At 45.3% G+C, this 13206-nt stretch overlaps 1 protein-coding gene across 2 annotated transcripts; it reads right to left on the bottom strand.

Annotated features, from left to right (window-relative positions):
• Nucleotides 1–3402: 3402 nt before the first annotated feature.
• On the bottom strand, nucleotides 3403–13206 carry LOC311136866 (uncharacterized protein). 2 transcript variants are annotated; one of them, XM_084171172.1, is made up of 14 exons: nucleotides 13144–13206; nucleotides 12908–13076; nucleotides 12095–12621; nucleotides 9289–9436; nucleotides 8400–8453; nucleotides 8171–8276; nucleotides 7985–8053; nucleotides 7481–7736; nucleotides 7036–7089; nucleotides 6374–6666; nucleotides 5703–5723; nucleotides 5504–5571; nucleotides 4825–4983; nucleotides 3403–4712 (listed from the first exon to the last, which is right to left on the bottom strand). In XM_084171172.1, the coding sequence occupies exons 10-14, from the start codon at nucleotides 6412–6414 to the stop codon at nucleotides 4684–4686; spliced, it is 318 nt and encodes a 105-aa protein (XP_084027298.1). In that variant the 5' UTR covers nucleotides 6415–6666; nucleotides 7036–7089; nucleotides 7481–7736; nucleotides 7985–8053; nucleotides 8171–8276; nucleotides 8400–8453; nucleotides 9289–9436; nucleotides 12095–12621; nucleotides 12908–13076; nucleotides 13144–13206; the 3' UTR covers nucleotides 3403–4683. The 2 variants fall into 2 exon arrangements, 1 of the variants encoding a protein (XP_084027298.1); XR_014613896.1 differs by lacking the exon at nucleotides 6374–6666 and having other exon boundaries at nucleotides 3403–4983; nucleotides 12246–12621.

The following is a 13206-nucleotide window of genomic DNA, read 5'->3' as shown; positions in this document are numbered from 1 at the left end:
CAGAGGAGAGAGAGTTAGCGTTAGCAGTGCGGAGAGCCTCCGTGACACAGAGAAGAGCAGTCTCAGTTGAATTACCAGTCCTGAAACCTGACTGGTTTGGATCAAGAAGGTCATTCTGAGAGAGATAGCAAGAGAGTTGGCTAAAGACGGCACGCTCAATAGTTTTGGAAAGAAAAGAAAGAAGGGATACTGGTCTGTAGTTGTTGACATCAGAGGGATCGAGTGTTGGTTTTTTGAGAAGGGGTGCAACTCTCGCTCTCTTGAAGACGGAAGGGACATAGCCAGCAGTCAAGGATGAGTTGATCAGCGAGGTGAGGTAGGGGAGAAGGTCACCGGAGATGGTCTGGAGAAGAGAGGAGGGGATAGGGTCAAGCGGGCAGGTTGTTGGGCGGCCTGCAGTCACAAGTCGCAAGATTTTATCTGGAGAGAGAGGGGAGAAAGAAGTCAAAGCATAGGGTAGGGCAGTGTGAGCAGGACCAGCAGTGTCATTTGACTTAACAAACGAGGATCGGATGTCGTCAACCTTCTTTTCAAAGTGGTTGACGAAGTCATCCACAGAGAGGGAGGAGGGGGGGGGGGGAGGAGGATTCAGCAGGGAGGAGAATGTGGCAAAGAGCTTCCTAGGATTAGAGGCAGATGCTTGGAATTTAGAGTGGTAGAAAGTGGCCTTAGCAGCAGAAACAGATGAAGAAAATGTAGAGAGGAAGGAGTGAAAAGATGCCAGGTCCGCAGGGAGTCTAGTTTTCTTCCATTTCCGCTCAGCTGCCCGGAGCTCTGTTCTGTGAGCTCGCAATGAGTCATCAAGCCACGGAGCTGGAGGGGAGGACCGAGCCGGCCGGGAGGATAGGGGACATAGAGAGTCAAAGGATGCAGAAAGGGAGGAGAGGAGGGTTGAGGAGGCAGAATTAGGAGATTGGAGGGAGAAGGATTGAGCAGAGGGAAGAGATGATAGGATGGAAGAGGAGAGAGTAGCGGGAGAGAGAGAGCGAAGGTTGCGGCGGCGCATTACCATCTGTGTAGGGGCAGAGTGAGTAGTGTTGGAGGAGAGCGAGAGAGAAAAGGATACAAAGTAGTGGTCGGAGACATGGAGGGGAGTTGCAGTGAGATTAGTAGAAGAACAGCATCTAGTAAAGATGAGGTCAAGCGTATTGCCTGCCTTGTGAGTAGGGGGGGACGGTGAGAGGGTGAGGTCAAAAGAGGAGAGGAGTGGAAAGAAGGAGGCAGAGAGAAATGAGTCAAATGTAGACGTACGGAGGTTGAAATCCCCCAAAACTGTGAGGGGTGAGCCATCCTCAGGAAAGGAACTTATCAAGGCGTCAAGCTCATTGATGAACTCTCCAAGGGAACCTGGAGGGCGATAGATGACAAGGATATTAAGCTTAAATGGGCTAGTGACTGTGACAGCATGGAATTCAAATGAGGAGATAGACAGATGGGTTAGGGGAAAAATTGAGAATGTCCACTTGGGAGAGATGAGGATTCCTGTGCCACCACCCCGCTGACCAGATGCTCTCGGGGTATGCGAGAACACATGGTCAGACGAGGAGAGAGCAGTAGGAGTAGCAGTGTTTTCAGTGGTAATCCATGTTTCCGTCAGCGCCAAGAAGTCGAGGGACTGGAGGGTAGCATAGGCTGGGATGAAGTCTGCCTTGTTGGCAGCAGAACGGCAGTTCCAGAGGCTGCCTGAGACCTGGAACTCCACGTGGGAGGTGCGTGCAGGGACCACCAGGTTAGAGAGGCAGCAGCCACGCGGTGTGAGGCGTTTGTGTAGCCTGTGCGGAGAGGAGAGAACAGGGATAGGCAGAGGCATAGTTGACAGGCTGCAGCAAATGGCTACAATAATGCAGAGGAGATCGGAATGAAATGAGCTAAACATCTGGGAAAGGAGAGAGCGGGGCCTCCCTCACCACAACTCCCAAATATAACTCTCCCAACTTCCACCTCAGAAACTATAATTGTTTCACTGAAACACCTGAATATAACTCTCCCAACTTCCACTTTAGAAATTAGAATTGTTGTAAACTACAGTGGTTCAATGTTTCTAGGAATAGACTCTAACTTACTTTATTCAGCTAGCTAACTTGGTACAGTATTCTTCCATGAAAACCGCCCAGGGCACCGTATCCTATAACGCCATAGCTAACTAGCATGCTAGCATCCAATAACACACGGTTTAGCACCAATACTTGGTTACAACAAACTACCAATAGTGTGTTAACACACTAAACAGATAATTCGTGTCCGTGTCTAGTTCCTTTCATAACGCAGCAATAATTAAACGTTGGCTAGCTAGCACAAAGTCAGTCATGCTAGCTACACAAGTGGACTACACATCTCGAATGTTCAGAAAGGGAAGCTTTATGTTGCAAAATTCTCATTGACTAAAATTATATTGTATTTAGCTGCTACAGTACTGCTAGCTGGTAGTGTTGGCTAGCTAGCAATGGCTGTGGTGTTGACTTTGTTTGAAAAACGGCGTCGCTGCGAACGAGTGTAGCTGGCTAAAATGATATTGTATTTAGTTGCTACAGTACTGCTAGTGTTGGCTAGCTAACAATGGCTGCTGTGTTGACTTTGTTTGAAAAACGGCGTCGCTGCGAACAAATGTAGCTGGCTAAAATTATATTGTATTTAGTTGCTACAGTACTGCTAGTGTTGGCTAGCTAGCAATGGCTGCGGTGTTGACTTTGTTTGAAAAACGGCGTAGCTGCGAACGAATGTAGCTGGCTAGCTAACCTCGATAGTTTCTCTATACTACACCTTTATCTTTGATACAAATATGTAGCTAGCTAACATTACACTAATCAAATCGTTCCATTGTAATGTAATGTGTCATATTACCTGCGGAGCGAAGTACAGCATGACTACTCACCTCGCCTGCCGTTCCGTTTATGCCATCTTGGATATCTACCTGGTAACAAGTGAGGAATTCTTCACAGAAACAATACAGAGGAATGAAAGTCATCCAACTACTTGCCTAATAGCAAGTAGCTAGTTAGCTGGCTAGTTTCAGCCAGAGGTTCTGGATAAAAATGTATGAAGAAATAATAGAATCTGTTCCACATTGGGTGAGGCGGGTTGCAGGAAAGTATATTTAGTTAAAGGATGGAAAGTGAGATTGAGAAATATATACGAAAAAGACTAAAAAAAACTGGCTATTTACATGAGGACACTACAGAAAACACGACCGCACTGCTATGCCATCTTGGATATCTACCTGGTAACAAGTGAGGAATTCTTCACAGAAACAATACAGAGGAATGAAAGTCATCCAACAGTAACACATACATCTGGCACAGTCACTACATACTTACAAATGCCCTTAGACATGGATACAGAGATACAGACATAATCCAAATAGGTTTCATAATCTCTATCAGATTAATTATTTTTTTATTTTATTTTTAGTCATTTAGCAGACGCTCTTATCCAGAGCGACTTACATGAGCAATTAGGGTTAAGTGCCTTGCTCAAGGGCACATCGACAGATTTTTCACCTAGTCGGCTCTGGGATTAGAACCAGCGACCTTTCGGTTACTGGCACAACGCTCTTACCCACTAAGCTACCTGCCGCCCTAATAGCACTATGTGTGTCCATGCGACAATGGCATCATTATAAGAACCTAATCCTACAACATCCTAAATGACCTCCCCAAGGTACAGTATATGTCCATAGGATATGCCCAAATACAGTGAGGGGAAATAAGTATTTGATCCCCTGCTGATTTTGTACGTTTGCCCACTGACAAAGACATGATCAGTCTATAATTTTAATGGTAGGTTTATTTGAACAGTGAGAGACAGAATAACAACAACAAAATCCAGAAAAACGCACGTCAGAAATGTTATAAATTGATTTGCATTTTAATGTGGGAAATAAGTATTTGACCCCTCTGCAAAACATGACTTAGTGCTTGGTGGCAAAACCCTTGTTGGCAATCACAGAGGTCAGACGTTTCTTGTAGTTGGCCACCAGGTTTGCACACATCTCAGGAGGGATTTTGTTCCACTCCTCTTTGCAGATCTTCTCCAAGTCATTAAGGTTTTGAGGCTGACGTTTGGCAACTCGAACCTTCAGCTCCCTCCATAGATTTTCTATGGGATTAAGGTCTGGAGACTGGCTAGGCCACTCCAGGACCTTAATGTGCTGCTTCTTGAGCCACTCCTTTGTTGCCTTGGCCGTGTGTTTTGGGTCATTGTCATGCTGGAATACCCATCCACGACCCATTTAATGCCCTGGCTGAGGGAAGGAGGTTCTCACCCAAGATTTGACGGTACATGGCCCCGTCCATCGTCCCTTTGATGCGGTGAAGTTGTCCTGTCCCCTTAGCAGAAGAACACCCCCAAAGCATAATGTTTCCACCTCCATGTTGGACGGTGGGGATGGTGTTCTTGGGGTCATAGGCAGCATTCCTCCTCCTCCAAACACAGTGAGTTGAGTTGATGCCAAAGAGCTCGATTTTGGTCTCATCTGACCACAACACTTTCACACAATTTGAATCTCTCTCTCTCAAGCTGGGCCAGGACTCTGGAGGATTATGTGTCTCTAGTCCACTGACACCTGCTCCAGATGCTGTACATCTGCAGCCTATAGCTCTGCAGACATGGAGATTATATACCAACAGGGCTGACGGACAGATGTGTCTCTATTGTCCTGCAGAGGTCAGGTAGACCAACACAGCACTAAGGTTTTGTCCTGCTTCTGAGAACTGCTGTGGATTTAATTTGATGTGATTACCAGTACAGTTAGTGTCTAGCTAGTATTTTGAGGTTGTGGGTTGAACACACCATGTTACTGTCTGTGAAGGTATTTAAGGTACTCACTTCCCTGTGTCTTCTTGCGGGAGCGGCAGATGCAGGCGAGGGCAGCCAGTAGGAGGAGGAATGGGATCCCGATGCCCAGAACCAGGCCCAGGATCAGGGGCTTCTTATCCTCTGCCACCTGGGCCCCGTCTATCCCCGTCCTGTTCAAACCACCCAGGTCTAAATAGTGGGCCAACAGTGGAACGTTAAGTTAAATAGACCATTGACACATTATTATGTCATACTTAGGGCCAAGATTATTTCCTGGCCAGTTCCCGTGTTAACAAAATCGAGGAGCTGGCCAGTGCATGGTTAGTTAATATATGGTTAGTGGAAACTCTTTTCCATAACCATAGTATGAAATCACCACGTGAAATGACCAGGAAAAACGTATGTCCCACACACAAATATAGGCCTTAACGCTTTAAAACATAATACGAAAAAGTAGTCCCTCCCATTTTCAATCTGTTTTCCTCCTTGCTGTCACATGCTGCGTAAACAATAGGTGTAGAATAACAGTGAAATGCTTAAAGGCCCTTCCCAACAATGCAGAGAGAAAGAACTAGCGCATTTCTGGACTGGAGTTTTTCCTGGTCAGGAAAAACAAATTATCCTTCAGCTTTTTTTATGTCCCAGACACAAATATAGGCCTATGTAAAAATTGTTCGATTGGACAGGCTGCCCACACGCTCCCTCTCACCTGTCTCAGTCTCTCTCCTCCAGCTCCCTGGTTCTTCCAGCCCATGGAAACGTTGAAGACATTGAACTCTGTCAACAACAACAAGGCCATCAGATGACCTCACATTCTATGATGTGGTCATGATCACCATGGTAACACTGACGCAGCAATGTCATGTGGGCAGTATTGGGGGATTTGTTTGAGAAAATAGAAGGCTTACCTGGTGGATTGGCAGAATCCCCTGCAAAGGAACAAATGAAAGGTTATCATCATTATACAAAAACAATCTGGTTAACACTTTACTTAAAGGCTCAATGCAGACATTTTTATATCAAAAAAATTAAGTTCCTTACTGTAATAGTTTTCCATTAAAATTGTCAAAAATAAACAAAAATTACTTTTTAGCAAAAAACTATTTCTCAATAAATAATTTTGCTAGGACTGTCTGGGTGTGGTCTGAGTAGGGAGGGGAAAACTGAAAACTAGCTTTTATTGGCAGAGAGGTTTGGAACTCTTTGTTATTGGTCTATTAACTTATTTACCGCTTGGTGAGGTCACCAGGCAAGCCGAAACTCCACCCATGCGAAACGTGGTGATTAGAAGGTCCTGTGTAGATTGTATTTTCAGCCAGCAACTATCCGCAAATAACACTGATCAAATCTTTTCACACTTTTACAGTGTTAGTTTATAATAATGATACAAAGCACAGGAATAACAGAATGTTGACTGCACTGGGCTCTTAATAAAACCTTTATATGCATAACAGTCCATATAGAAATGCTCCCTATATTGTTCTGTCTGTCTGTATTTGTTCACCTGAAATGTTCCCTGCAGATGGCTGCCCACTATGCTGTCGTATTGGCAGGTGCCACCGTTGAGGCAGTTGCACACCTGCAGGATGGGGGTGAACTGAGAGCTGAACAGCTGGTCATTAACTCTGATGATCAGGTAGACAGGCTGGATGTCGAGTGGTGTTCAGGTCAATATGCCATCACCTATAGGGAGAGCTCACTTTTCCCAACAAAGGCTTGTGGTGGTCTGGGGAAGAGCAGTGAGAAGCTTATAGTGTTGGCATCTTGAGCGCTGATCTGCATGTGAACAGTGGATTTGACCTTACAGCGGATCACTGTGGGCTCAGTCACGATGGGAAAGGAAAGGAAAGCCGGGGAACAGAGGCATGTTCCCTACATAGGAGAGAAATTGGAGCATGTCAATGACCAATAGAGAAGCATGCCAATTGACCTCAATCACCACTACACTGCATTTGATGAATTCTTACAGAGCGGATGGTATAATGCGTTGGAGTAGGATGAAGTTGCACATAGACGCTGATCTAAGGTCCATTTTGTGTTTACCCCCTTAAACTAGCCCAATTAGGGTAATAGTTCAGATTAGAGTCTATTATTGGGGAGGGTAAGCTGCTCCTAGATATTTGTCCATGGGGCAACTTTTACCCAGAGCATACAACAGTATGTGACTCAAAGAGGAAGGGCAAACATGTAGAATAAAGATATGAATTCTTGGACCTTTGGCTAATATAACAGTTGACTCACCAAACACCATAACCAGGTTGTGGTCCAGCTCCTGGGACTCCAGACTCTGCAAACCTAGGTCAGTGTCGTTAGAAGACAGGATGTCATGAACACACTGCAACCTGACTGCATCATACACTGTACAGACAGGACCTTATCATTTATGTAACCGAGGGGCTCTGTGTGTATTAGCACCAACTTATCAGACCAAGGCTGAAAGACCGCTCCTTTAAACACCTAGCAATGTCTGTGAATGGCTACTAATACTTGGCACTCCATGTGTGACTCTGAGTGGAGTTAGGAGTACTTAATCTGTGTGATACACTATATTAGGGGAGAGAGACCACATTAGCATGGTACTTAGAATAAAGCAATGTATTGGACATGCATTCTAAGTGGTATGTTAGTATGGACGTTCAATGTGCCTCCAACTCCTTCAATGTGACTTGACTCAAGCCTCACTCACAGGACAGGCCAAAGGGGTGCAGACGCTCCTCCAGGGGAAGGTTATGTTGGGGAATATCATCAGCTTCCCGTCAGACTGCAGAAAGTCATCGGTGTGGTTGGAGCTCCAGAAGCCCAGCAGGCCCACGGTCCAGCTGTAGAAGGTCTGGGGGACCTCCACCAGGGCAGCCAGCTGCTGTCCACCATCACCTCCATCCACCCTCCACGTGCAGCCCCCCGGCGTACACCGCCACTGACCGAGGTACGGTGCACCACATCTACAAGGACAGCAGTAGGGCACTGTTATGTCAGCTCAAGGGGATATGAGGATTGCATTCTATTGCTACTGTAATATTGTATGTAACAAGGGTTGGAGAATGATGTTCCAAGTGGTTTGTAAGGTTTTATAGAGGTTTACTATATTCTTAAATTGCATTATCTAGTCTGGTGGAATAAAAGTACAAGGTTTAATAGTAATCTTCTTGTTTCTGTGCCAAGTTTGTTTTGGTACTAAATGATTTCTTACCGACAGAGACCTCCACATCTTCCACCAGGACCCCCAGTCCCTCTCTGACTCTGCACACCGCCACTTAACCTGAACACACACACACACACACACACACACACACACACACACACACACACAGGTAAGGATAATCAACCACATGAGATTTACAGCCCATAATACAACCCATCAGGCACACACACTGACCTTGCCAATGCCCTGGTGAAAAGCAGCCATCCTCACCACCGCGGGGACCCGTCTGACCTGTCCGTCTGTCTCCAGCTCGCCCGTCTCGCGCTGCAGCGTGAAGATACTGGAGCCGGTGTGGGAGGAGAGGCGCACAATGACAAAGTCGCAGAGGGCCTTGAAAGAGTACTCAGTCATTTTACTCATTTAGCAGACGCTCTTATCCAGAGTGACTTAAAGTAGGTAGTACCTTTTCATTCAGTCCCACTGAAGGTGATGAAATGAAGGTTGCTGTACACCATGCCTGCAGACAAAACAGATACACATGAATAGGAAACCATTCACTAACCAAGTGTCACGATCGTCGGATATAGAGGACCAAGGCGCAGCGTGGAAGGTGAACATACTTATTTATTAAATGAACCACGAACAAAACAACAAATCGATTCATGACGTCCACAGGTGCAAAACACGGAACAAGATCCCACAAACACTGTGGGAAAACCACCTGACTAAATATGGTTCCCAATCAGAGACAACCAGCAACAGCTGATACTCGTTGCCTCTGACTGAGAACCACTCTGGCCAACATAGATATACAAAAACTAGACTAGACACAACGAGCACAAAACATAAACTCTACACACCCTGGCTCAACTTAAAAGAGTCCCTAGAGCCAGGGCGTGACACCAAGGCTGTATACAGTACATTTACACTGACAGGCAGGGTGCGATGGATCTGTCTATTATCACATAATGGGGCCAATCATGTGGGCTATATATTATAATAAACTGGGTGGTTCGTGCCCTGAATGCTGATTGGCTGAAAGCCATGGTATATCAGACCGTATACCATGGGTATGACAAAACATAAATTTTTACTGCTCTAATTACGTTGGTAACCAGTTTATAATAGCAATAAGGCACCTCGGGGGGGTTGTGATATATGGCCAATATACCACGGCTAAGGGCTGTGCCTAAGAACAGCCCTTAGCCGTGGTATATTGGCCATATACCACACCCCCTCGTGCCTTATTGCTTAAGTATATTGTGATCCAAGTAAATAATCATTAATTCAATGAGTTGACAGGAGTTGAAAGTAAATGAACCCCATTTCGCTGAGTAGAGGTAAGCTCTCACCAATGCCCTGTGTTGCCTTGGCCGCTTTTATGCAGCAGTCGGCTCACCCAGCCATAACCTTGGCAACGGTCCAGGAGTGTCTTGGCCAGATAGAGGTGGCACAGAGGAGACTGGATACAACACCACTGGAACGGAAGGAGCTCCTCATCTAGAAATGGAGGGAGAGAAATAAAATGAGATTTGGCAATAAGGATGAATTTTCTAGTTTAAAAGACATGCAGTTGATTATTACATCATTGAATGCCATCATTGAATTGAACAACATTCCAAATGACAGGTTGAGCTTTCACTATATGACTTAAATGAGACGTAACCTACAGTGAGCCCCAGAAGTATTGGGACAGTGACACATTTTTGTTGTTTTGGCTCTGTACTCCAGCACTTTGGATTTTAAATGATACAATGACTATGATGGTCAAGTACAGACTGTCAGCTTTAATTTGAGGGTATTTTCATCCACATCAGGTGAACCGTTTAGAAATTACAGCACTTTTTGTACATACAGTGCATTCAGAAAGTATTCAGACCCCTTGACTTTTTCCACATTTTGTTACGTTACAGCCTTATTCTAAAATGGATTAAATCGTTTTTTCCCCCCCTCATCGATCTACACACAATACCCCATAATGACGAAGCAAAAACAGGATTTTCGAAAGTTTTGCAAATGTATTAAAAATAAAAAACTGAAATATCACATTTACATAGGTATTTAGACCCTTTACTCAGTACTTTGTTGAAGCACCTGGCAGCGATTACAGCCTTAAGTCTTCTTGGTTATGACGCTACAAGCTTGGCACACCTGTATTTGGGGAGTTTCTCCCATTCATCTCTGCAGATCCTCTCAAGCTCTGTCAGGTTGGATGGGGAGCGTTGCTGCACAGCTATTTTCAGGTCTCTCCAGAGATGTTCAATTGGGTTCAAGTCTGGGCTCTGGCTGGGCCACTCAAGGACATTCAGAGACTTGTCCCGAAGCCACTCCTGCGTTGTCTTGGCTGTGTGCTTAGGGTCATTGTCCTGTTGTAAGGTAAACCTTCGCCCCAGTCTGACGTCCTGAGCGCTCTGGAGCAGGTTTTCATCAAGGATCTCTCTGTACTTTGCTCTGTTCATCTTTCCCTTGATCCTGACTAGTCTCCCAGTCCCTGCCGCTGAAGAACATCCCCACAGCATGATGCTGCCACCACCCTGCTTCCCCGTAGGGGAATGCCATACGAGACGCTTGGCATTCAGGCCAAAGAGTTCAATCTTGGATTCATCAGACCAGAGAATCTTGTTTCTCATGGTCTGAGAGTCTTTAGGTGCCTTTTGGCAAACTCCAAGCGGGCTGTCATGTGCCTTTTACTGAGGAGTGGCTTCCGTCTGGCCACTCTACCATAAAGGCCTGATTGGTGGAGTGCTGCAGAGATGACTGTCCTTCTGGAAGGTTCTCCCATCTCCACAGAGGAACTCTGGAGCTCTGTCAGAGTGACCATCGGGTTCTTGGACACCTCCCTGACCAAGGCTCTTCTCCCCCTCAGTTTGGCCGGGCGGCCAGCTCTAGGAAGAGTCTTGGTGGTTCCAAACTTCTTCCATTTAAAAATGATGGAGGCCACTGCGTTCTTGGGGACCTTCAATGCTGCAGATATTTTTTGGTACCCTTCCATCAGATCTGTGCCACAACACAATCCTGTCTCGGATCTCTACGGACAATTCCTTCGACCTCATGGCTTGGTTTTTGCTCTGACATGCACTGTCAGCTGTGGGACCTTATATAGACAGGTGTGTGCATTTCCAAATCATGTCCAATCAATTGAATTTACCACAGGTGGACTCCAAGTTTTAGAAACATCTCAAAGATGATCAATGGAAAAAATATGCAACTGAGCTCAATTTCGAGTCTCGGAGCAAAGGGGTCTGAATACTTATGTAAATAAGGTATTTCTGTTTTTTAGGTTTCATATATTTGCAAACATTTATAAAAACCTGTTTTCACTTTGTCATTATGGAGTATTGTTTGTAGATTGATGAGGATTTATTTATTTTTAATCCATTTTAGAATAAGGCTGTAACATAACAAAATGTGGAAAAAGTCAAGGGGTCTGAATACTTTCCGAAGGCACTGTAGTCCCCCCATTTTTGGGGACCAAAAGTATTAGGACAAATTCACTTATGTGTTTTAAAGTAGTCAAAAGTGTATTATTTGGTCCGATATTCCTAGCACGCAATGTTTACATCAAGCTTCTGGCTCTACAAACTTGTTGGATGCATTTCCTGTTGGTTTCCCACGGTGGGCCAGTATGAAAAATGTATGCACTCACTAACTGTAAGTTGATCTGGATAAGAGCGTCTGCTAAATTACTAAAAATGTAAAAATGTTTTGGTTGTGTTTCGGATTATGTTGTGCCCAATAGAAATGCATAGTAAATAATGTATTGTGTTATTTTGGATGTAGAATAGAATATGTTTCTAAACATTTCTACATTAATGTGGATGCTACCATGATTACGGATAATCCTGAACGAATCGTGAATAATGATGATTGAGAAAGTTAGAGGCATAAATATCCTACCCTCCAAAAAATGCTAACATCCCCTGTTATTGTAATGGTGAGAGGTTATGTCTTGGGGGTATGATATTTGTGCGTCTGTAACTTTCTCACTCATCATTATTCACGATTAATTCAGGACTATCCATAATCATGGTAGCAACCACATTAATGTAGAAGTGTTTAGAAACATATTCTATTCTTATTTACAATAAAGGTAAAGTCCTGGAGTACAGAGCCAAAACAAAAAAAGAATGTCCCTGTCCCAATACTTTTGGTTCTCACTGTATGTGTTTCTGTGCAGTGGCTCCAGAGAAGTAGCGCTCGCTGTATCCAGCCAACAGGGGACCTTGTGGGTCATACATACTTTGGACAGGATGGACAGGAAGACGTCACCCCAACTGCCACCCCAGCGCAGTCCCCGTAGCTCCCTCACCCGTATCCAATCCTGCTGGTTGGGGGGCAGGGTCTCAGGCCCAAAGGCCAGATCCTCCAGTGCTTAGGCGTGGGTACAGGGGCACGACGACACCCCCTAGGCCCACTCCTTCGGCTCACTCCTTTATGGCCCACATCTGGCACCTCTTCTGGGGGTCCCGTTTGGGCTCTGTGGGCCCGTCAGTTCATACACCAGCTGACCCAGCTGATCTATATTTCCCCACACCTCCTGAGGAAAAGTGGGCTCCTCCATCGGAGTAGCCTGTGAGGGTGTCATGGTGGATCCTCTGGCCAGGACCCCAGTACAACTCCCTGAAGCGTAGCAGGGCGAAGGAGCGCTCCACATCTGTAGTCAGGATTTACTGAAAGGTGTTAGTCTGGAAGTGGCCACGGGGTGGCACCACAGGAATAAAAAGATGGGGAGAGGATTTAGGTAGGTTACATTCTCCCAGCTAACACTTGAGGTTCTCACATTGCACACAACAATGGATGCCAAACTAGGACAGACATCAGAGGAAACCATACCACACCCTGTAACGTCCAATAACCCACTTTCCTGCTAGACATGCAATCATGTTTACCGCCAATAGACACCTACAGTATATGCCTCTATTGGAGTACGGCATGATTGGAATATGGTCATAGAAAACATTAGACCAATACCTCAGTGTGGTTGATTTCCTGGTAGGAGACAGCCATCACATAATCCCAGGTGATCTTTAGAATCCAGGCTGGGGTGAACGCAGGTTTGTCCTTCTGTTCCTCATACCGTACGATTGAAGACAATTTGGGAATATATACTGTATATCAGACATTTCAGCTGGTGGTATTCCTAGGAGAGAGAAAATAATTTAGATTAAATGAGATTAGATCAAACCCCTCAACCCTTGACCTCTCACCTGATAGAGCAGCTTCCCCTCCCCAGGGTGAGGTCAGCATCGTCACAGAACACGGACAGCATG

This window comes from Coregonus lavaretus, assembly GCF_964263955.1.
Source record: "Coregonus lavaretus genome assembly, chromosome: 1".
Classification (NCBI taxonomy): Eukaryota; Metazoa; Chordata; class Actinopteri; order Salmoniformes; family Salmonidae; genus Coregonus; species Coregonus lavaretus.
This window is presented reverse-complemented; position numbering and strand designations above follow the sequence as displayed.